Source organism: Leopardus geoffroyi, chromosome A2 (genome assembly GCF_018350155.1).
Source record: "Leopardus geoffroyi isolate Oge1 chromosome A2, O.geoffroyi_Oge1_pat1.0, whole genome shotgun sequence".
Classification (NCBI taxonomy): Eukaryota; Metazoa; Chordata; class Mammalia; order Carnivora; family Felidae; genus Leopardus; species Leopardus geoffroyi.
Window position 1 is genome coordinate 52,524,887 of NC_059331.1, and position 23,703 is coordinate 52,548,589.

The 23,703-nt window shown below is 49.7% G+C and overlaps 1 protein-coding gene across 1 annotated transcript in view; it reads left to right on the forward strand.

Annotated features, from left to right (window-relative positions):
- Nucleotides 1-23,221, forward strand: part of SLC6A1 (solute carrier family 6 member 1) — a 43,572-nt gene extending 20,351 nt beyond the window's left edge. Inside the window, exons 2-16 of the mRNA XM_045493807.1 lie at nucleotides 2,549-2,611; nucleotides 4,214-4,543; nucleotides 4,950-5,081; nucleotides 5,885-5,985; nucleotides 6,724-6,833; nucleotides 8,521-8,653; nucleotides 11,712-11,846; nucleotides 12,065-12,168; nucleotides 12,495-12,619; nucleotides 13,991-14,103; nucleotides 14,519-14,650; nucleotides 16,121-16,223; nucleotides 17,811-17,911; nucleotides 18,767-18,934; nucleotides 20,834-23,221. Of these exons, the coding sequence (XP_045349763.1) occupies nucleotides 4,306-4,543; nucleotides 4,950-5,081; nucleotides 5,885-5,985; nucleotides 6,724-6,833; nucleotides 8,521-8,653; nucleotides 11,712-11,846; nucleotides 12,065-12,168; nucleotides 12,495-12,619; nucleotides 13,991-14,103; nucleotides 14,519-14,650; nucleotides 16,121-16,223; nucleotides 17,811-17,911; nucleotides 18,767-18,934; nucleotides 20,834-20,938 (1,800 nt within the window). The 5' untranslated portion in view covers nucleotides 2,549-2,611; nucleotides 4,214-4,305 and the 3' untranslated portion in view covers nucleotides 20,939-23,221. The remainder of the gene's footprint in view (nucleotides 1-2,548; nucleotides 2,612-4,213; nucleotides 4,544-4,949; nucleotides 5,082-5,884; nucleotides 5,986-6,723; nucleotides 6,834-8,520; nucleotides 8,654-11,711; nucleotides 11,847-12,064; nucleotides 12,169-12,494; nucleotides 12,620-13,990; nucleotides 14,104-14,518; nucleotides 14,651-16,120; nucleotides 16,224-17,810; nucleotides 17,912-18,766; nucleotides 18,935-20,833) is intronic.
- Nucleotides 23,222-23,703: the final 482 nt, after the last annotated feature.

The window sequence follows — 23,703 nt, forward strand, 5'->3', positions numbered from 1 at the left end:
AGACGTGGTTCTTCAGAGGGCAGTTACAGGCATCTGGCTAAATCTTTCTCATATTCTGAAGATAGCATGTATGCCTCTCTCATGCTGAGCTCTTCAAGCAGCCATGGACTCTGATCTCTCTGGCCTTTGCACGAGGTGATGTAAATGTACTCATGGAGAGGGTGGTGGAATAAACCGCCCGGTGAACCAGAACTCTGCTTCCTCCCGACCTTCCACCTTTCCTATGTGTCGATGTTGAATGATTTCTTCAAAGGACATACACACCGTGTTTCCCCCTTAAACACACCCTGCCATCTCCCCTGCTTGCTGGGAGTAGGCCAGAGGGGTACCTGTCTGCCTGCCTGCCTGTCTGTCTGTCACTCTGTCTGTCTCTCTCCCTGAGTGGTGTGGGGCAGTCTGAGGCCCCAGTGCACAGCACAGTAAATTTTAGTTTGGTTTGACTCTCTGTGGATAATCAACAAATGTATCCAGAGTGGAGGCCAGAAGTTGTTGTTCCCATAGGCTACAGAGAACTTGGTCAAGTGGTAAGGGAGCAGAGATTCAAGACTTTAGCAGGAATCCTCTGAGTCAATGGGAGCAAACAGGAAATTTATGTTACTGCTATGGGGATGCTTTCTTTGTAACCTCTAAACACAGGTATGTAACCCAGCCTTAAGAAAGCCTGGAATGGCAGACACAAATGCTTCCAAGATTCTTTCCATCTTTTTTTTTTTTTAGTTTATTTCTTTATTTTTAGAGCGAGAATGGGTGGGGGAGGGGCAGAGAGAGAGAGAGAATCCCCAGCAGGTCTGCGCTGTCAGTACAGAGCCTGACGTAGGACTCGAGCCCACGAATTGTGAGATCATGACCTGAGCCCAAGTCAAGAGTCAGACACTTAACCAACTGAGCCACGCGGGTACTCCTCTCTCTCCATCTTTGGACCTCTGATTTCCTTCCTTCTCAGCAGATAGATGGGAGAGGCTGGTCTTCTTTCTCAGTCTCATGCCAAATTCCCAGGCAAGGAGCTTTGATTGACTAGCCAGAGTCAGGTGATCAGCCCTGGTCCAAGGTGATTGGATCCTTTTGGACAAACATGGTGGCTGGAGCCCACAAGGGTAGGTCATGGGGACAGTAAAGGGCATCACTGCTTTGATAGTGAATGGCTAACTGCCCCCCCCCACAAAAGGGGTTCCATTTTAGCCTCCCCTTTTCCTGATGCTGCTCTCTCTCTTGCATATCCCAAGACTTCCTGGTAGACTACAGAATGAGCTACCATCCCTGACAATGGGAGGTCACCCTACCTGAGTCTGGAGTTCCTTCTGATGGCGCCAGGCCCAAGTCAGGAGCTAGATGGGCATCTGAGACAAGGCTGTGGGTCATCCTTGAGAACAAGAAACAGGGTTGGCAGTAAAGTTTCGATGGCCTGAAGGTGAACTCTGGTTCACCTCTGGTTTTCTGTGAACTCTAGGAAGAGACAATGGTGTTTGGTAATGAGGACTGTGCTTGAGGGGCCATCAGGTGGGTGCACAGCCCCCAGGGTCCCCCCAGCGGGGCAGCGCTGAGGGAGGAGGCCGCACATTGCTTTGGCTCCCCTCCTACATCTCAGACCTCAGACCAGTGCTTCACACATTCCTGTGAGCCCTGGGGACTCCATACATTTATTCTGCATGATTTTATTAATTTAAAAATGTCTTATAGAAACTTAGAAATGTAATTTTTTGCAGAAATTTAGAAATAATTCTAAAAATCCAGAAAAGCACACACACACAAAAAAAAGGAAATAAAAATGACTCTTATAAACTAATCACTGTGAATACCTTAGGATATATCCCTTGGGTCTTGGAGGGGTTTTTTTAATTTTTTTTTTCAACGTTTATTTTTTATTTTTGGGACAGAGAGAGACAGAGCATGAACGGGGGAGGGGCAGAGAGAGAGAGACACAGAATCGGAAACAGGCTCCAGGCTCTGAGCCATCAGCCCAGAGCCCGACGCGGGGCTCGAACTCACGGACCGCGAGATCGTGACCTGGCTGAAGTCGGACGCTTAACCGACTGCGCCACCCAGGCGCCCCGATGGAGGGGTTTTTTTAATGAACAGATTTGGGGGTGGGGAGTGGGCAAAATTAGGATCATACTAAATGAACTATTTTGAGGTCTGCTTTTTTCACTCCATAAAACAAGGTACCGTCTCACGTGTTCTTAAGGTGGTCTTTTACAACATTTCTGCATGTTTGGTTGGAGGATGGAGAAAAATCTCGGCTGAGTTCGCCGGCTCCCATTTGGGCCCTGAGGAGCTGCGTCCTCTCTGTCGCCTTCTCTTTTCCTTCTCATAAAATGATGGAGTGACATCCTTGCCTTGCCCTCAAGGCAAGATCCTGAGAGGGCAGCAGGCCCCTTCCAGCATGTTCCCAGTGCCCCGTGGCCAGCACCACACTGCATGGACTCACGTGGTCACCCGGCGGGGGCGCTCAGAGAGAGGCTTCCCACACCCCTGCCGCTCTCCCTCCAGGGCTGCCCATTAGGTACTGCCTGCCAGCTCACCAGGGTCCCTCCTCATGTCTGCTTTTCAGGATCCCACCCAGGGGCTGCAGAGGGCACTGCTCTGGAGCTGACGCACCACTGAAAATCATCAGGTAACATCTATAACCAAAATCATTACAGCCATTTGTGGAGTTCTCTCTGTAAACCAGTCAGGTGAAAAGTACTCTTACAGCTATTAAAGCTTAGTTTTGCCACCCTTCTACAGGCTAGATAAGATTACTCCCATTATATAGATGAAGAAACTGAGGCTAGAGCAATAAAAAACAGTGCTTAGGGTCACTCAGCTTGTAAAAGGCAGACTGGAGATTTGAATCCAGGACGGGACCGAGCCCAACGTCATACACCGTCCTCTACCCCATGCTGCCTCTGGAACTAAAGAGGTAAGGAGAGTGCAGGGTGTAGGTGAGATATATCTTGGGTCAGAGAGGTCATGTAAACTAGTGGTCCTTCTTCAACTGTTGGCTGGGACTGGCTCCCAGCATAAGAATCTCCTTTTGCAGAATTTGTTAAATGTATTGATTCAGGATGCATCTCCTTGAGATTCTGATGTGGGACATCTGGCGTGTGACCTGGGAATCTGCATTGTTACAGAGTTTCACAAAGAACTTGGAAGCATGGCCAGGCTTGGGGTTGCTGAGAAAATAGTAACAAGTCCCCACCATTTGCCAGGTGCAGGGTCCTCATTGAATAAGCAAAGAACAACTGCCCAATGAGGGACATACTATTATCATAACTCAATTTTTAAATATATTTTTAAATTTATTTTTTAACTTACATCCAAGTTAGTTGGCATATAGTGCAACAATGATTTCAGGAGTATATTCCTTAATGCCGCTTACCCATTTCGCCCATCCCCCCTCCCACAACCCCTCCAGTAACCCTCTGTTTGTTCTGTGTATTTAAGAGTCTCTTATGTTTTTGTCCCCCTCCCTGTTTTTATATTATTTTTGCTTCCCTTCCCTTATGTTCATCTGTTTTGTCTCTTAAAGTCCTCATATGAGTGAAGTCATAGGGTATTTGTCTTTCTCTGACTAATTTCACTTAGTATAATACTCTCCAGTTCCATCCACGTAGTTGCAAATGGGAAGATTTCATTCTTTTTGATTGCCGAGTAATACTCCATTGTGTGTGTTCTTTATTTATCCACTTATCTTCTTTATCCATTTATCCGTAGATGGACATTTGGGCTCTTTCCATACTTTGGCTATTGTTGATGGCACTGCTATAAACATTGGGGTGCACAAGGGGTGTACCGCCTTCACTCACCACCTGTAGCTGGGTCACCTCCCTGTTCCAGCCCATGGTTAAGCCCCACCATTACATTGGTCATGGTTACTGTGACCTCAGGGAATGAGAAATCTAGTTGTACCCCACGAGGCAAAGATGAGGAACACTTAATATTTCTGTCTGAATATTTGGTCTCCTCAGTTTTCTTCTCTGAGCAAGACCCATAACGAGGGCATGTGACGCAGATGCAGGTTTGACGTTAGCTCAGGAGCTATGAAGACACCACATCCCCACGCACAAGTCTAGAAACAAAGGGTACTGCCCTTCCTCTAGGAGAAAGAGGGCTTATGAGAGAGCCTTCTCCAGCTCCTAGGTTGTTTGGGGTTATTTTGTTTTTGTAATTTTGGGGCAACTCCAGGATCTTGCCACCCTTCTGTGCCTATCACCCCACCCCTCTCTTCTCCCAGGGTGACCTTGAGCCGCAAAACTGCTGTCCGCGTGGACCGGGGCCGACATCACACGTCCATCTGCCAGGACCTCTGTGTCCAAACTCCGAGACATGGCGACCAATGGCAGCAAGGTGGCCGACGGGCAGATCTCCACGGAGGTCAGCGAGGCCCCTGTGGCCAATGACAAGCCCAAAACTCTGGTGGTCAAGGTGCAGAAGAAGGCAGCGGACCTTCCAGACCGGGACACATGGAAGGGCCGCTTCGACTTCCTCATGTCCTGTGTGGGCTATGCCATCGGCCTGGGCAACGTCTGGAGATTCCCCTATCTCTGCGGCAAAAACGGAGGTGGTAGGTGCTGGCCTGGCAACCTCCCAGCCGGGCCTGGACCCCTTGGAGAGTGTCACACTTGGGCGTTTTCTGGGGCAAACTCAGGGGAAGGGGTCCCCTAAAGACTCCAAAGGGAGTACCAGGCCCCATTTCCTGTTTCTTGTCCCTTAACCAAAAGATTCCCAAAAGGACAAGTGTCCTTTGTTAACACCACCAAAAAGTTCACCTCTTCATTTTGCAAAGAACGGGGGACATAGTTTGAGCAAAGGACATCCTTGGACCTCAGTTTGGCTGTGGGTGCTGCTTTTGAGGCAGAGGGTAAGGATATCATGGCCGGGACCCGAAAACGCCCTGCCGTGATGCTCCCTCTGACAGGGGCTTCTCCAAAGCCTTGGGGTCACGAGCGTCTCTCTTCTCAACCCCACAGGGGCCTTCCTGATCCCCTACTTCCTGACCCTTATCTTTGCGGGGGTCCCTCTCTTCCTGCTGGAGTGCTCCCTGGGCCAGTACACATCCATCGGGGGCCTGGGGGTGTGGAAGCTGGCCCCCATGTTCAAGGGTAAGTCTGCAGAGTGGGGGGCCATGTGCTGGTGCCCCTGCCCACAGAACTATGGTGAAACCAGGCCCTTCCCGGCACTTCCATCCCCACTGGAGAGGGGGACCTGCTCGGTTCGCTTCTGAGCAGAGTGGAGCCCTCACAAGGAGCCAGGTGATAGATGGTGGCATTGACTATAATCTAGGGTGAGGGAGGTGGACAGGAGTGCCCAGTGCAGAGGCCCCCCCCCCCACACACACACCAGCCTGCTGTCCTGTGAACTTATTTCCCAAGCCAGGGCTGGTGCAATTTTCTTTGCTTCCTTACTCAGTGCCTGACACTCAGATAGATATGTGGAGAAGCATTCTTGTCTGGCAAGCTCAGACTCCTGCGCCACCTGCAACCAGCCAGTGCTGGGCCGCAGACCCAAGTCCCCACTTGCCAGGTGTGTGTGACCTTAGCTAAGTTCCTGCCTCTCTCTTAGCCTCAGTGCCTCAATAACACCTGTCTCCAAGGGCCAGTGAGCTGGTGGGCATCATGGAAAATGATAAGAATGGCACTCACTGGAGTGTTATAATTTTTTTTAATGTTTATTTATTTTTGAGACAGAGACAGAATGCGAGTGGGTTAGGGGCAGAGAGAGGGAGACACAGAGTCCGAAGCAGGCTCCAGGCTCTGAGCCGGCAGCACAGAGCCTGATGCAGGGGTTAAACTCACAGACTGTGAGATCATGACCTGAGCCGACGTCGGACGCTCAACCGACTGAGCCACCCAGGTGCCCCATGTAATTATTCTATGAAATGTCATGCTGCCGTGTCCACTCCCAGGTGTGGGCCTTGCCGCCGCTGTGTTGTCGTTCTGGCTGAACATCTACTACATCGTGATCATCTCCTGGGCCATCTACTACCTGTACAATTCCTTCACCACAGTGAGTGGACCCTTGCACCGCCCCCTCCAGAAGGAGCCAGACCCAGAGCCTGCTCTCTGTCTACTGGGACTACCTTTCTGCTCACAGTGCTGTTCCTTGGGTGGAGGGTGTGGTTTGTGTTCAGTGGTCCCTGTCTCCCTGCAAGTTGTAGCACCATGAACCAACAGCTGCTCTGGGCCAGCCACTGAGCCAGGTGCTTCATGGGGGCTAACATCTACTCCTCTTGACACCCTCCTTAAGGTGGCTTTTGTTAGCTCATTTCATACGGACCCAGACTTCCTTAGTTCCAATCCTGACCCCAGGATATACCAGCTGTGCAACTTCGAGAAAGAAACTTAACCTCTCTGAGCCACAGTGCTTATTTATACAATGAAGGTAGAAAGGAAACCTGCCTCATAGAGTTGTTGTGAGGATTAAGGAGTAAATATGTGCAAAAGGCTTAGGATTGTACCTCACAAAGAACAAGTACCGTAAAGTGTTCACTGTTAACATCAGTGTGCAGAGGGTCAAACAGGCGAGATCTCTTACTCAAGGTCACAAGTTGCTGCCCCTCTCTGATCTCTAAAATGGGGATCTCAACATGACCTGCACCTGAGAGCTGTTGGAGAGGGGAGGCGAGGTAATGGATGGCTATGAGGAGGCTCGGGGGACGGTGAGGATGGACGAGGTGCACTGGGACCACTGTTGCCATCCCCTGGGGGCTCAATTGTGTTTGTCCGTGCCCCTGTGCCTTTGCAGACGCTGCCGTGGAAACAGTGTGACAACCCCTGGAACACAGACCGTTGCTTCTCCAACTACAGCGTCGTCAACACCACCAACATGACCAGTGCCGTGGTAGAGTTCTGGGAGTAAGTGTGGGGCCATCGGTGGTGGGGGTGCCTATCAGCCAGGGCCAGCAGGAGACAGAGGCGCCCTCAAAAGGGTGATGGGAGCTGATGATGTGTGCAGGGCTGAGGGGGAAGCGAGGGAGAGTGAAGTCCCTTTCTCCCTCCTGGAGAGCTGGGCCATGGAAAGGGCCACTAGTTACAAACTAGGGAGAATGAATTGCTTCAGTACAGAGAAGAATTCCTGCCTTCTCTCTCCTCATGACCAGTGGCTCCTGCCATTGGTCAAACCTAGCTAGAAGTCAGAGGACAAGGGAGCCAGCCATGTAGGCATAGCAGCCAGCCTCCCAGGGCACAGAACAGAATGGACAAGGATGAAGAGTGAGTCCCCGGAAGGGAGTAACCAGCACAGGACAAGGAGAATTGCCAGGAGAGGCCAACAAGATCCCAGCTCATCCTGAAAACCAGTCCAGTCTCCTTAGAAACCCAGAGTTGTTTGGACCAAAGGCACACATACACACACACACACACATGCATACACACACACACACACACACACACACACACACACACACACTGTACATGCTGAAGGCCGTGCTGATTGTATCTTCAGGAGAGCACATCATAGATTGTGTGTTGGGATATTGATTACTAAAAGGGGCCTTGGGATCCAAATCTCTTTGGCATGAAGGAGGCATTTGTGTTGGGTAGCTTGAAAGGGTCTGGGAGCACTCTGAAAGGTTCCATAGCACCTTAGATAAGCTGCCAGGAGGAACTGTTCTCCGGAGGTGTCAGAACACGTGATGCTAGTCTTTGTGCAGAAATGTCCTTGGCTAGGTTGGTCTCCTTACAAATAAAATTAGATTCTTTGGCTTTTGCTTCTTTCCAGCATCTGCCACATACCAATTCCGGACTGCATTCAGCCATTTATTCAGTAAACATTTCTTGAGTGCTTACTGTGTGCAGTGTGGTTAGAGGCATGGCAAACATAAGCAAACAGGCAGTCGTAACACCAGATGAGCAAGGCTAAGAGTGGGGGGATGCACGGGAGGCTAGAGGTGCCCCAAGTTGGTACCTGGACCAGCCCAGGTGAGGAGTGACCTCTAAGGATGAAAACCACATAGGAAGGACAGGTGTCAGCAGGAGGAAGAGAATGCATGAAGGCTTGGAGGCAGGTGAGCACAAGCCAGGCACAGGTGAGGGGATGGGAGTCATCCAGGCTGATGAGCATTTGAGGGGCTTCAGCGGGGGCTGAGACTGGAGAGAAAAGTAGGGCCAGCCCAGAAGGGCCTTGCAAGGTCAGCCTGGGGAGGCTGGGCTTCATGCTGAGGAAGTAAAGAGCTATTCACTGTAGGGTTTTAAGCAGGCAAGTGATACGATCAGACGTACCACTTAGAAGGGTCTCTGGGGCTAGAAGGGAGTGGGGACAGAGCAAAAATGAAGGTGAGGGTCTAGCTAGGAGGGCACTGCAGCCAAACAGGTGAGCAATAAGGGTGGCCAGACTAAGGTTCCGGCAGGTCCCTTGAGCAAATAGCACACTCTCTGCCAATTAGTATAATGGACCCCATGGTTTCCAGCCAGCTCCTGGATCTCAGTGACCACAGATGTCAGCACAGTCCCAGTGGAGGATGTCATCTGTGTTCAGTCCCTGGGTACCCCCAGGTCACTCCAGCTCCCACGTGACTTTCTGCTCTCTCCACTGTTCCACCAGGCGGAATATGCATCAGATGACAGACGGGCTAGATAAGCCAGGTCAGATCCGCTGGCCTCTGGCCATCACCCTGGCCATCGCCTGGATCCTTGTGTATTTCTGTATCTGGAAGGGTGTTGGCTGGACTGGAAAGGTAAGGCCTGTGCACAGTGGGGACCAGAAGGGGACAGATCTACAAGGGGATTTCTGCTCTGGGCAAGGAGTCTGCACCTCGAGGAATCCCGTCGAACCTGGAGTGAAGCAGTTCTCTTCATCTCCCTCTGCCTTGGTTTCCTTTCCTGTAAAATGGGAATAATAACGCTACCTACCTTCTGGGCAGCTCTGAGGATTACATACCACAATGCAAGTCAGACAGTTACACAGAGCCATGACAAAACACGTGGTAAACTTTGCTCAAGAACCATTGAACAAACTGTCCCCACACATCTCCACTGAGCCAGGCCTTGTAGGGTGATCCAGAGATGAATATTCCACATCCCAGCCTTTGAGGAGCATCAGAAATGGATCAATGAATGGTTAAATACTCAAGCCCTGTTCTGGAACAGTCCTGAGTTTAGATCCCAACTTCCCTGTTTACCTGGCTAGGTGACCTTAGGTCACTGCTCTGGAACTCCATTTCCTTCTTTAAAAAATGGGGCTCATCTGTTGGTTTGTCATGAAAATCAAATGGGGTGATGATTTTGTAAAGCTCTCAGCAGCTAGCGAGAGGAATTGTACTTGTTTTGTTTTTATTATTGGCAAGGGCAGAGCAGGTCAAGCTTGGAGGGGCGGGGAGGTCCATCCTGGGGACATCTGGGGAGCTCGCCAATCAAGTTAGGGGTAAGGGGACTGGCCTCACTCCCATTCCTTTCTCCTTAAAGCCCCACCCCAGGAGTCCAGGGTCAGAAGATGGCTCAGCCTGTCACTGGCCCTAGCCTGAAGGGAACTTAGAGACCTGTCTGAGTTCTTATAGCAAGTAAGGGAGAGAAGGGATTTGAACTGAATCAGGCAAGAGCAGGGAGGTCCAGACTACCTAAGCTGATGTAAGCAAAACAGAACCTTAACAAACATGCTTGGGCATGAGTGCAGGTGATGAAAAACTCACCAGTTCCAGTCTGGTGGGACCTTTGGACCTACCAGGTTCTCAGTTCCAAATCCAGTGTCAAAACCTCTCGAATGTGTCCTTAGACTAGGCAGTCAGGAGGAGGGCACAGGTGTCTCCCATCCCGATTTTATTTTATTTTTTATTTTTTTTTTCAACGTTTATTTATTTTTGGGACAGAGAGAGACAGCATGAACGGGGGAGGGGCAGAGAGAGAGGGAGACACAGAATCGGAAACAGGCTCCAGGCTCTGAGCCGTCAGCCCAGAGCCCGACACGGGGCTCGAACTCACGGACCGCGAGATCGTGACCTGGCTGAAGTCGGACACTTAACCGACTGCGCCACCCAGGCGCCCCACCCATCCCGATTTTAAGAAACAGAAGAATGTAGGGACTAAAGGCACTGGAAGAAATAGAGCTCAGCTTGAATCTCAGGCCCCTGATTCCTAGCTGTGTGTGCTCGGACAATCTATTTCACCTCTCTGTGCCTCAGTCTCCTCATCTGTTAAATGGATACAATAATAGTACCTTACAGGGTTGTCATAAAGACTGAGGAGAATAATCTATGCAGAATATGTAGCATATGCCTAGCCACCATATACCATATACCATGTAGACAATCCATGATATCAGTTATCTTTTGAGTGAGTCGTCCAATCCAACAGTAAACACTTATTAAGCACCTAGTGTATACCTGACTCCATTCTGAACATGGAAGACAGATTAAAGTGTAAGACCTAGGCAATATATGTTAAGCATGTTGTATGTCCTCTGAGTAGGCAGGTTGATAGTATCCATTTTCCAGACAAGAAAATGCATGGTTCAGAGAGGATGAGAAATTGATCCAACGTCACACAGCTTATAGGTGCTGCAGGTGTTTCAAATTCCTTTTTCCTAATTCCGAGTACAGTGGTGTTTCTAGTGGATTATGGCTGCCTTTGCTAACCCTGAAGAATCTCACATCCATTGAGGGAAATGAAACTATGAAATACAAGGGTTATTGAATTTGAAAACTGCTCTTTCACAACAGTGGACAAAGAAGTGTAATCTCAGACAATGACATCGGTCTTTTGATTATCAATTTGGCAAAAAAAAAAAAAAAACCCACGTACTTTTTAAAGATTATACTCAGTGCTGGCACCTTTGTGGGGAAGGTGTGCTCTGAAATGCTGGACAAAGTTCGGTTTCTGGAAGGTAATTGAGCAATATGGATCACAAGCCATTGAGAAATTTATCCCTTTTTAGTCATTAATTCTACTTCTACAAAATTTTCCCAAGAGTGGTATAATAATTTTCTGGACAAAGTTTTATATATAGGGGTGTCCAATGTTGTATTAGTGACATTCATATAAAATGCATAAAAAAGTTAGTGAAATTCATGTAAATGGATAACAGTAGGGGAAACTTTAAAAAGGATGGTAGAGCCTTCTGAGGGACTATTTTGCATAATTAAATATCACATTTTTAAGAGAGAATAAAACAATTTTTAGTAAACAAAGTTGTATGTACTGTGTTTTTGAATTTTAAACATGTTAAACGAAGATGCAAGTACATAATTTGAGCATCACTTTGTAAGAAAATGTGATCATATATGCAAAGCAGATTCTCAAAAGAGGAACATTAAAATGCTCACCCCCATGCTTTTACGTACTAGGCATTTATTGAGTGTTTCTTATATACCATGGGCCGTTCTAGGCACTGGGAAAACAGAACTGAACAAGACAAGCCCTCTCCTTCATGTAACTTAAATTCTAGGAGCTGTTGAAGGGAACTTTGTGTGTGTGTGTGTGTGTGTGTGTGTGTGTGTGTGTGTGTAAAATTTTCCTGACACCGTATTGTACTTGAACAATTTAGACAAAAGTCAAAAAATAAAGGAGAGGTTGAGGGAAGGAAACTCCAGGTGCTGAGCTGGTTGGTTCATACTCCAAGGAGAGGCTTCAGAAAAGTGGGCAAACACAGCCAGTTAGGAATCCAGGAAGGCTTCCTGGAGGAAGATGAACTGGAACTAAGCCCAGGGCCACAGGAGATACTGATGTAGGTGAAGTGGGGGGAGGGGAAGAATGGGCGCGCTGGAGTGGGGGTGACGACCTCGTTGCCAACTCTTCTCCCAGGTGGTTTACTTCTCCGCCACCTATCCGTACATCATGCTGATCATCCTGTTCTTCCGTGGAGTTACACTGCCCGGGGCCAAGGAGGGCATCCTCTTCTACATCACACCCAACTTCCGCAAGCTGTCCGACTCTGAGGTGAGTGCCTTCCCGGGGCCCCGCCCCTCTGGCCGGGTGAAGGGCCCACCTGAGTCCTGAGCCACCGTTTACCAGCTTTAGGAAAAGTTCCTGTACCTCTCTATCCCTCATGGAAACCAAGATGGTTGCCAGGTAGAGCTGGTTACCACGTGTACAAGGCCATGGGGCACTGTGGCAATGATTATAATTTTGACTAGTTTTTGATCATCCACTTGTAGGTGTGGCTGGATGCGGCAACCCAGATCTTCTTCTCCTATGGACTGGGCCTGGGATCCCTGATCGCTCTCGGGAGCTATAACTCGTTCCACAACAATGTCTACAGGTGCGGGAGCCCAAGAGCCCCTTCCTTCCCGGCCACGCCTCTCTAAGGTCAAGCCTGCACGTGACCACGCCCCCGTACAGACCACGTCCCCTGGCCTTTCTGTACTTTCAGCTCCACTCCTCTCTAAGCCGATTCCTTTGTGGCCACTCCTTCCTCTTCCACCCCTTCCCTGGGATGGGGGGGGGGGGGGGCACCTGCCCTGTGGCCCTTCTCCCAGGCATCCTTTTCTGCCCCTGCCCCTCATCCCTCACCCCTCCTAACCACTGCTCCTAGCTCGCCTCCTGACCAGCCCCACCCTCACTGACTCCGCCCTTTCCTCTCTTCAGGGACTCCATCATTGTCTGCTGTATCAATTCGTGCACCAGCATGTTCGCAGGATTTGTCATCTTTTCCATCGTGGGCTTCATGGCCCATGTCACCAAGAGGTCCATTGCTGATGTGGCGGCCTCAGGTTCGGACCGCACATTGGAGGGCACGGGCTCCTGGGGTGGGAGGGGATAACACGCGGCATCTGTGGCCATCGTCAACATCACCAGCAGCAGCCTGGGGACAAGCCTGCGGGCAGAGGGAAGAGCCAGTACACAGGCCTGGAGACAGGGATGAGTGTGGTGTGTGGGCTCCCTGGCATTGAACATCACTATGTGCCAGGCAGGGCATGGAGCATTTTAGTTGGAAAGCATCTCTGAAACTTTCCAACAGGTTGGAGCGGACGCTTTTGTTATCCCATTTACTAGGTGAGGAAACTGAGGCTCATGGATCACGTTCTCCAAGCTAGAAAAGTGGTGGAATTGGAATTGAGCATCGACCTAGCCAATCAAGAAGCCTGGGCTCTTAATCCCGTGACCATACTGGCTCTTCCAAGCACAATGCTGCCTTTTGCAGGGAGGAGACAGATTCTTTCTTGCCCCCTGGGATATAAGCCTTGTTCCAACTCAGACATGCTCACCACCCTGACACAAAGTGCCTGAATCTTTGCTTTTGTCCCACTGCCAAACACGTCCTCACCAAGCAGGCTGTACCCACTCTGTTCACCACACAGTCATCAGTGGTGCAGGGTCCCAGGAGAACCCCAGGCAACCCTCACCTCCCTACTCACCCAAGAAAGCAGTGAGATGAGGGCCCCATTGTGTACACAGCAGAGGCCCTGAGGCTCAGGGAGGCATCTTCTCCATCATGGAGAACTGGGCCGGTCATGTGGAAAGGAACTTTCTCCACTGATGTCATCTTCCCTCCAACGGCCAGCTCATTTCTCTGGGACTCCCCAGCCACCACCCCCCTTTCCTGAGCCAGACCCAGGGAGGATACAGTTTCTTTCCTTCTCCTTGTAAGGTTTCCCCTGATCTCTTGACTACCCCCTACCCAGATGCTCAAACGCAATATTGATCTCTTTAAGCCTTCTCCTTCCCTGTGCACCCCAAAGGTACCACCGTCCAGGAGCCAGGACAGCCCCAGCATCATTCTGGACCCTTCCTTCACCTTCACTCCACAAACCAGCCAATACCAGGACCTGCCCTTTCCACCTCCTCACTATCTCTCCATCAGGTCATCTCTCTGCACCCACACTGTCCCCACTGCTGGTCAAGCCACCAAAGTCCCTCATTTCATCTCACTGGCACCCTGGCCTCCAGACATAACCCTACTCCCTCCCCTGCCCACACGCACTCTGTATCCTCATCTAGGAAAAGGGGGGCTGACGACACTCACCCAAAAGGTTACTCTGAAGATGAAATGCAATAAAACTTAGAAAGTGGGTAGTGTGCTGGGTATGCTGTAGGGACTCAGTACCTTTTTTTTGTTTTCTTTTTTACCCTTTGCTCCACAGGCCCTGGCTTGGCATTCCTGGCATACCCGGAGGCAGTGACCCAGCTGCCCATCTCTCCCCTCTGGGCCATCCTCTTCTTCTCAATGCTGCTGATGCTGGGCATTGACAGCCAGGTGAGGATGGCCTCCCTGGCACTTTGAAGAGCTCCCAGCCAGCTTTGTGGGTCTGGGAGTAAGCAGGGAGAGGAGGCCATTGTCTCAGGCCCCCAGGAAGATGGTCAAGAGTTTCAGACCCCTAGCCTGTTCCACCACATGAGACTTCAGGGATCAGCTCATCCACTTTCCCCATTTTCCAGATGGGGAAACTGATGTCCAGAGGGAAAGGACCCCGGCGAGTTCCCTGGACTGATGTCCAGAGGGAAGGGTCACAAAGAGAGGCAGAGGCAGAATCAGGCCTGGATCCTGGGGCCCTCCTAGCCCTGCTATCCCGACATTGCCGGACCCCTTGGGTCTTGCCCCAGAGAGTCAGGCTTTGGGTGGGTTGGGGCTGGGGTCCGCTGCATGTGGCTGACCTTTGACCCCCTTGAAGTTCTGCACCGTGGAGGGCTTTATCACGGCCCTGGTGGACGAGTATCCCAGACTTCTCCGCAACCGCAGGGAGCTCTTCATTGCTGCCGTCTGCATCGTGTCCTACCTGATTGGCCTCTCTAACATCACCCAGGTGAGCTCACTGGGCACGTGGCTCGCCTCTGGTGCAGCCACTTCCAGGTCCTCTCCACCCCAGCCTTGTACTGTGTCACCCTTCGGCTTTTTGTTGAGCACCATCTCTGTTCCAAGCCCTGTACACACAGCAGTGGGTCAGACAGGGTCCCCGCCCTTAGGGTGGGATGGTGGGAAACACACACACTGAGTTAGAAATGATAAGACACAGCTAGAGAATACAGCCCCTACCCCAGCCAGGGGCACCCAGGACTGCTTCCTGGAGGAAGGGATACAGGGACTGTGTTTTTAAAAACTCACAAAAATTAACTGGAGAGTCGAGCTGGAGTTGAGCCTTTGACATCAATACTATCTCTTCTTGTTCCCACTTTGCTTTTTTCTATCAATATTAATGAGCACTCCTGTCTGCATTCAAGGCCCTCCTGGTCTAGTTAGAAGGCATACATATAGCTTATGAATGGTACAATAAATATAAATGACCCTAAAGCCATGAGCTCAGCCCTGTGGGTCTGCTTTATGATCAGCAAAACTACCCCTGGATTCAAATATAGCTCATTCCCAGAATATTGTTCATTTATTCCTTTATTCCTTCATAGTTGTTAAACACTCACCATGGGCCTAGCATGACACTGGAGATTCAACAGTTAACGTGACAGACACAGTAGCTGCTCTCTTGGGGCTTACACTTGGGTGGGCAAGACTGACATACAAATTAGATCATTTCAGAGAGTGTTCAGTGCCCCCCCCAAAAAAGGGAAGTGGGACAGGGAATGATCAGTGAGAGTGGGAAGGATGCTACCTCAGACAGAGTAGTCAGGAGAGGGCCCTCTGAGGAAGTGGCAGTTGAGCTGAAACTCAAATGATAAGGAAGAGACAGCCAGGGGAAGCTCGAGCTGGGGGAATAAAGCATAGCAGGTGCTAAGGTCCTGAGGTGGGCATGGGCTTGGTAAATTTGAGGAGCAGAGGGAGTGAGGGGACAGAGGTTGGGGGTGCAGAGCCACATCATGCAGGACCTTGCTGGCCAAAGCCATTTGTATTTTGTATTGTACTGCATTGTGTTGCAATATGTTGTATTGTATTGTATTGTATTTTAATCTCTCAATTTTTGATGTGTTGTATTTCTGTCTTGTGTAATCCATGGAAGGTTTTAAGCAGGGAAGAGGCACAACTGATTTAACTTTGTGGAGAGTTGGCTCTAATGACCAGCTCCTCTCTCAGTCCTCCAGCATTCCCAGGAATGGGATGTTTTTCTTCCCCAGACATTTTCTTCCCAATTCCCAGGGAGGCAGTGATCACCTCCTCTCATAGTCACTAGGCCCTCGATGCTTCTTTCAATCTTCCCTTAAGCCTTCTCCTTGCAGCATCGTCTAACACTTACCTGGCCAGACTGCAAAGGCCATGTGGTCTGTGAACTGCATGTCCTGGGCACTGGCCAGAAGTGGACCCCCTCTTACTGCTTTTCCTCTTTTAGGGAGGCATTTATGTCTTCAAACTGTTTGATTACTACTCTGCCAGCGGCATGAGCCTACTCTTCCTTGTGTTCTTCGAATGTGTCTCCATTTCCTGGTTTTATGGTGAGTGTCAACTCTCCTTCCTCCTACCCTCCCTCATTCATTCATTCAGTCAGTCATTCATTCCTTTCTTCAGTTATCATTCAACAAAGACAACTTGAACACCAAGCCCTTTCTATACATTCGTTTACAACTGACCCTTGAACAACCCGGGTTGGAACGGCACAGTCTGCTTATTCTGCATGTAAATATAGTGCAGTGTTTTTTCTGATACTTTTTTCAGTATAGTACGGTGCTATAAATGTATTTTCTCTTCCTTCAGATTTTCTTAATCACATTTGTTTTCTCTAGCTTACTTCATTGTAAAAACACGGTACATAATGCATAGAACATACAAATGTGTATTAGTCAACTGTTATTGGTAAGGCTTCTACTCAGCAATAAGTTATTGGTGGTTATGTTTGTGGAGAGTCAGAAGTTATATGCAGATTTTTGGCTGCATGTTGGGGGATCAGTGCCCCTGGCTGCTACATTGCTCAAAGGTCAACTGTCGTTAGTCCTTACAACAATCTGATGAAGTTAGCACAGGAGATTCTATGCTTAGAAGATGGTATAAAGGCGGGTTAAATACATTCGTTGGAAATGGGAGCCAAAGTTTCTTCATAAATTTTGGGATAAGAGCGTTTGAGATTTTATCTAGAAAAGTAAAACCAGGGGTTCCTGGGTGGTTCGGTTTGTCAGGCGTCTGATTCTTGATCTCAGCTCAGGTCTTGATCTCAGGGTTGTGAATTCAAAGCCCCACGCTAGGCTCCACAATGGGCATGAAGCCTACTTAAAACAAACAAACAAACTACAAAAAAAAGTTCTGAAGTTAAATATGTAACAAAAATGGGGCTATAATTAAAGGTATGCACTACCTTAGAACAAAGAATGGAGTAAACAGTGATTTTATGTGTGTGTGTTTTTTTTTATGGCCTAAGTTTCCAGACCCTGCTACGTGATAGTCCAAAGTAATCCTCCCCTGCACTTTGATTATCACAGCAAGACGATTTTGAACCGTTTTCCTGGGTCCCTCTTAGTCATTGATAGCCACTGTTCCTTCTTCACCTCCTCCTCCTCCTTGTCATCTCCCGCCTCACTCCCAACTGGCCTAACGCTGTCAGATCCTCACTGGTCAGTGGCTCTGCTTAGAATTCAGGCAATGCCCAACGTCAGTCTTGGGAACTTCATGACACCTGTGATTTTCTGCCAGCTTTGATGTTCTTCTTTGCAGTCTGTCCCCGGTTGCTTATAGCATCAGATCATCAGGGGAAAACGCCCTGTCCAGCAGAGCCTTGAAGGAATGTCTAGGCTAGCTGTTGGGTGGGAGGGACATTGAGAGAGGCGGGGACATCTTTATGAGCATATCCTTTTGTTGGTGGGTATTTTCATGTGAAGGTGCCTGGCTTTCCCACACAACCCACACGCTGGGGGGTTTGGTTATTGAATGCTTAGATCGCAAGGACCCCAGGGAGCATTAGCCCCCGTTACAGACAAAGAAGCGGAAGCTCCGAGAGGTCAGGTGACTTCCCCGTGGTCATACTGCAAGAAAGTGGCAGATTGGGGCTTCGAGCTCATTCATCCCTGCTGCTCTTGCTCCAAATGTCACAGGTGTCAACCGATTCTATGACAACATCCAAGAGATGGTTGGCTCCAGGCCCTGCATCTGGTGGAAACTCTGCTGGTCCTTCTTCACCCCAATCATTGTAGCGGTAAGGACAAGGCTTGACCAGCCCTGTTAGCGTGAGGCCAGACCAGGCCCTGGGGCCACTCAGGTCCGGAGAGAAACTTCTGGAAGCAAAGGCGCCCATTCCGTAATAATACTACTGCCTCCCGTTTGCTGAGCGTCTGCTTTGTGCCCTGCATGGTACCGTGGTACATTACATGGTACATTACACCATCCTCACAAACCTCGGCAAAATAGGCATTCTTGTCCCTGCTGTACCGTTGAGGGACCCAGGCTCAGCCTACCAGCATCACCCAGCTAGTTGGTACTGCGTTCAAACCAGGCGGGCCCGATTCTGAAGCTCAAACCACGGGAGGCCTCTTATTCTCAGCATCCTTCATTGCCTTAGGCAGGAGGAAGCTGAGGCATGAGCAGGCCTAGGAGGGCTGCCCCAGTCCTCGGGGTGGGGGCTAGGCCACTCTGTATGTTGTGTCCTGCATAAAGACACTCGGCTGATGGCCGACCAGAGGCTGATTTCCAGTCCTCATTCTGCTTGCCAAACTGCTTATCTTGGAGGAAGGGTCCTCCCAGAGAGGGCACCAACTTCAAACTGGTCCTCCCGGAAGGACTGCCATTTTCTGCTGGTTCTCACAGAGAGGGAACCTTTGGCTATTGGTCCTTCCCGAAGTGGGTGCCTTTTTCTATTCTATACAAAGATGTCTCATGTACCAGCAGTGGCCTTGGGTGCAGGATTCCCAAGATACTGGGCCCTTATGAGGGTCAACCTCATGGCGAAGGAGGTGGTCAGTGGACCTATCAGCTTCAGGGTCTAGAAAGATGTCTTGATTGTCCAATCTAGGTGACTGACTGTGCGCCATCCCCTCTCCTCCACCCTCCCCAGGGCGTGTTCATTTTCAGCGCTGTGCAGATGACTCCTCTCACCATGGGGAACTACGTTTTCCCCAAGTGGGGCCAGGGCGTGGGCTGGCTCATGGCTCTGTCTTCCATGGTCCTCATCCCTGGTTACATGGCCTACATGTTCCTCACCTTAAAGGGCTCTCTGAAGCAGGTAAGCCCCTTCTGCACCCTTTAGATTGCTAGTCCCCTTACCCTGCTGTGCTGGGCACAGCCCCCTACCCTTGCAGAGCTAACAGTCTAGTTAGGATACAGACAGGCCAATATCCAATGACAACAGGGTGTTAGAAGTGCCATGATTTGGGTAAAACAAGGAGGTGGGTTAGCCCTGCCTGGGCTGGGGAGGGTTAAGGAAGGCTTCTTGAAAGAGGAGATAGCTAAGAAGGTGCCTAAGGATGACCCAGCGGTAAAAGTAGAAGCACAGAAAGAATGTTTCTAGAAGGGGATGGAAAGGAAGCATTTGCAAAGGCCTAGGGGTATAAACTGCATATGGTGAACTGAAGGCAGAGCACTGTGACTGAATGGTAGAGAGGGGTGCAGAGGGGATGATAAGAGATGAGGTTGGGCATGTAAGAAGGTCAGGCTCATGAAGGGCTTTGAAAATTAGGACAAGAACTTTGGACTTTATCCTGAGGGCAGAGGGGAGCCTCAAAGGTTTGAAACAGGTGAAGGGTAGGGTCGGATGTATTGAGGGCTTACTCTAGACCTCTTTTGTGGGCTTGATAAAGACAAAACATGGTCTTACCCTCGAGGAAAGATAATGTAAAGCATGCTGCCCTCAGCAGGGGCCTACTAGCACATTCTAGGCCCATACCAGCTCTTTGTTAAATTATATCGGCTTCTCAAGTGAAACAAGGCCATGTTGCAAGTACCCAAGTGCTAGAAACATTGATGGAGTAACTGCACGCTGAGATTTCACTGAGGAGAGGTGGATAATCAGAATGTGGAGGGCCTGGGATCAGTGGTTCTCAACCTTATTTCTACCAAGACGGACCTTCCAGACCAATCAGAGCCAGAAGAGGGAGCTCTATGGTCTGCGGCCTAAGGAGGACAAGGTGGAGGTTTGTGTGTAGCCCCTGGGCCAGGCTCCTCCTTTCACAGATGGAGAAACTGAGATCAGGTGGGATAAAATACTTCCCCACCCCTTGCAGTAAGTCATTAAGTCATTAGAGGAGCTGAGGCTTACAGCCCCTTCTTCCAACTCCAGGCCCAATGCTTTCATTTTCCACAATCCTCTGCTGAGTGCCCAAAGGCAGCCAGGTCTTGGAGTGGCAGAGAGGCAAAGGCAGTGCATTTGAGGAGGGGAGCTCAGCCTGTGTGCAAAGGCCCAGAGGTGGGCATCTCTGAAGACAGTGCATTATCTGAAGGGACAGGATTTCGGGGAATATGTGTAGAGAAGGTAGTGGGACATCCATTCAGGAAATACGTATTGAACACCTACTATGTGACAGTATTATCAGTGCTAGAGACACATTTTGCCATGAGAAAAATAGGCAAAAATCCCACCCTCCTGGGGCTTACATTCTAGTAGAGGAAGACCAACAATTAACAAAATAAAAATGTGTTAGATAAGGATGAGTACTGTGGAGAAAAATAAAGTAGAAAGGGGTTTTAGGGAGTGCTGAGCAAGGCCTTACTGAGAAGGTAACACTGAGCCAAGACCTAAGGAGGTAGAGATTGAGCTGTCTAATTATCTGAGAGGAAGGATGTACCAGACAGGGCGAGTGCAAAGGCCCTGAGGCAGGTGTATGTTTGGCGTGCCTGAGGAGCAGTGAGGAGGCCAGTGTGGCTGGAGTGGAGTAAGTGGTGGGGAGGGCAGGAGCGGCAGGGAGAGGGCCAGTCGGGAGCTATTACAATAACCCGAATGTGACAGATGCCACTCGGCCCGGGTAGAAACATGGGGGAGACTATGGAGGATGTGGGGGTGAGGCTGGAGTCTGGGGGCACTCTGAAGGCAGAACAGGCAGGCAGGACAGATGCTGAAAGGGGGGTGGGGGAAGGGAGCAGCCGCTCTTCCTCCCCCCACAGCCCAAATTCTCCCCGGCGCCCGCAGCGCATCCAGGTCATGATCCAGCCCAGCGAAGACATCGTCCGCCCCGAGAACGGCCCGGAGCAGCCCCAGGCCAGCGGCTCAGCCAGCAAAGAGGCCTACATCTAGGGGCGTCTGGCGGCTCCCCGACCCGACACTCTCACCCCCCGACCTGGCTGAACGTGACCACCGCTTGCTGTCTGAAGATACCGTCTGTCTCAACCTACCTCGAGTGACGGCGAGTCCAGACATCATCACCATGCAGAGAGAGGGGAGGTGGGGGACAGTCACACCCCCGGTGGGCCCCGCCAGGGGCAGAGATACCCCACGGCTCCAGCACCTGTAGGCTGGTGACCTTTTTAATCCGGGCCCCATAAGCATCAAGCAATCAGCCTTTGTGACTGTGTGGTAAATCCTTTTCATCCTGCCCGAGAGTGTGGTGTGGTGTGGCCACACACCTCGAGGCTCTTAGTCATGTTCCTGACTGTTCTCTTACTGCCGAAACCCACGACTCTTATCTCGGACTTCGCTGGAGTTCGGTTCCGTCAGAACGCTGCTCTGTACACACGAAAAGGGCATTTCGTATAATGGGGATTTCCAGGGAGAGCTCACTCGTACGAAGCAGGGAGCCGGCGGAGCTCTTACTTTCATTTTTTTGTTTATCCTTCCCGAGGCAGCTGGACAAAACAACCCCCCCCCCCCCCCCGCCCCGAGGACCTCCATCCTTGTTCCCTGAGCTGCATCTCCAGCAATCTGTGGAGCATCCTTCCCTGCCCCCTTCCCGCCAGGCCATTCTGATTGCACCTGGCCCAACAGCCATCATTCCAGACGGCCCAGCTCTCCCTCGCTCCCTCCTTGGAAAACTGCCACAAGCACAATTGATTTTTTTTTATTGCCATTCTGGGGGCCTGAGGTCCCTCTGGGGAAATTCCCTAATCAGGAGCCCCAGTTTCTCTGAGGCTGCCCCATTTTATGGAACGCAGATCAGGTGTGGAGGAAATCAAGGCGAAGGTTCGTCTGTCCTTGAGTCAAAATGGATGCGGTTCTCTTTCTGGCTCCCCTTTCTGCTGTGTCCTCACTGCCGCCCCTAGTCAAAATGCTGCCTTCTTCATTCATATTCCTCAGCGGGAATCCCCTCACTGCCAGGAAAATCTCCCCAGCCCACTAACTGAGGAGCTAGTGTTAACCCAGACCACCCCCCCCCCCCCAAAGTGCTTCCAAGATTAAACTACTTCGTCGAGAAGTACTATTTGTTTCTTTCCGGAACTGGGCTCCGTGGTGGTGGTGGTGGTGGTGCTGGTGCTGGTGGACAGCAAATCTGGCAAAGACACTTTCTTGCAAGTTCCGGTGACTCAGCGTTTCTCATTTGCCAGGAAGATGGGTTCCCATGTAGCAAACTGTATGTTGTGCCCCGTAGCTCCTTAGCTAGTTAGCTCACAAATCGTGTTTTACGACTAATCCTTAATAATTATGGTGAATTAACTGTGACCGTGGGTTTTTTAATCTCTTGTCATTCTCATCCGACAGTGACCAGCATACCAATTCTCGCAATAAGGTATGACCCTCAGAATATTAAGCACATCCTTGTAGAGAAAACAAAAAGTACGTGTACACGTAGAAAGGCACACACCTATACGTTCATCCTCGCGCGTGGTATATAGGGTCTTACTTGGTAACGTGTAGGGAATCTCAGACCTTTTCCTGAGGTCATCTGTAAAATAGTCTCATTGCTAAGGCATCCCACATGCCAACTGGTGAATCCATGATCAAGATGCTTACGTGTTGTTACATTGTAGGGTTTAGGATGAAAGGAACCCTTCACTGTGTCTCATGGTCCCACCTCCCCAGCCTGTGTGAATTCCTTTAGAATAAGGGCAGGAAGACTTCTGACATTCTCTTTGTCCTTCAATGTGAAACTAAGACCAAGTCTTTCCAAGATAAATGCAGTGTACTTAATGTTTGTAAGCAAATCTAATTGAGATGTTTGGCAAGAAATCCCCTAACTGATTTCCATCCAAACCTACTTATATAGCACAATATTCCGTGTCGTACAATTTCTGTGAGAACTGTGAATATGTGTACCTTTTTTTAGTATTTGCCCTGGGGGAGAAGATATTGTATTATCATATATGCTTTTTTTGCAATAAGGATTTATTCTCAGAACATCAAGTAAATCTATCTCTATATAAAAAAAATATATGTAATATATACATATTCAAACTATATACAGAGCCTGTTTTAAAAAAATTACACTATTATTTAGAAAAATTATCTGTTCTATGGACCAAATGTAAAATATTTATAAATGAAGATGCATTTTAAATGTCTATAAATGGTGTCATAACTAGAGCACGGGCGTTATGTACGTTTCTAAGAAGTTAGAGGAAAAATAATAAAGGTTCTATGATATACAATGGCAGACCTTCAGTTCTTTGGGTTGCGGATACAAGAGCCTTGTTCACTGGAACAGCAACACATACACACAAAACTTTTTTTCCCCAACAGGGAGAGAGATGTGGGCTCAAAACTCCAGAAAGATACAGCTGGGCTTTCCCAAACCCTGGAATGAGTGAATAAAAAGTGACTCTGAGCTACATAAGGGAGGTTTTTTCACTCGTAAGCAGGGCTCTGAGAGGCCACAACTCTCTGTTAAACTGCAAGCTGCCTCCCACCCAGGAGGAAGACAGCAGGGCTCTAGGAAACACTCAGCATCCCATCATATGCTTCCTTACTTGAGTCACTTCCTCATACGAGCCAACCGCGCGCCCTGAAAACGATGGCATGGAAGGGAAGGGAAAGATACGGCACCCCATTCTTTCCCCGATCAGAAAGCAGAAGTTGGGGGTATGGGCAGCATGTGAAAACCTCAGGAAGTGAAATCGACACACCTCTGT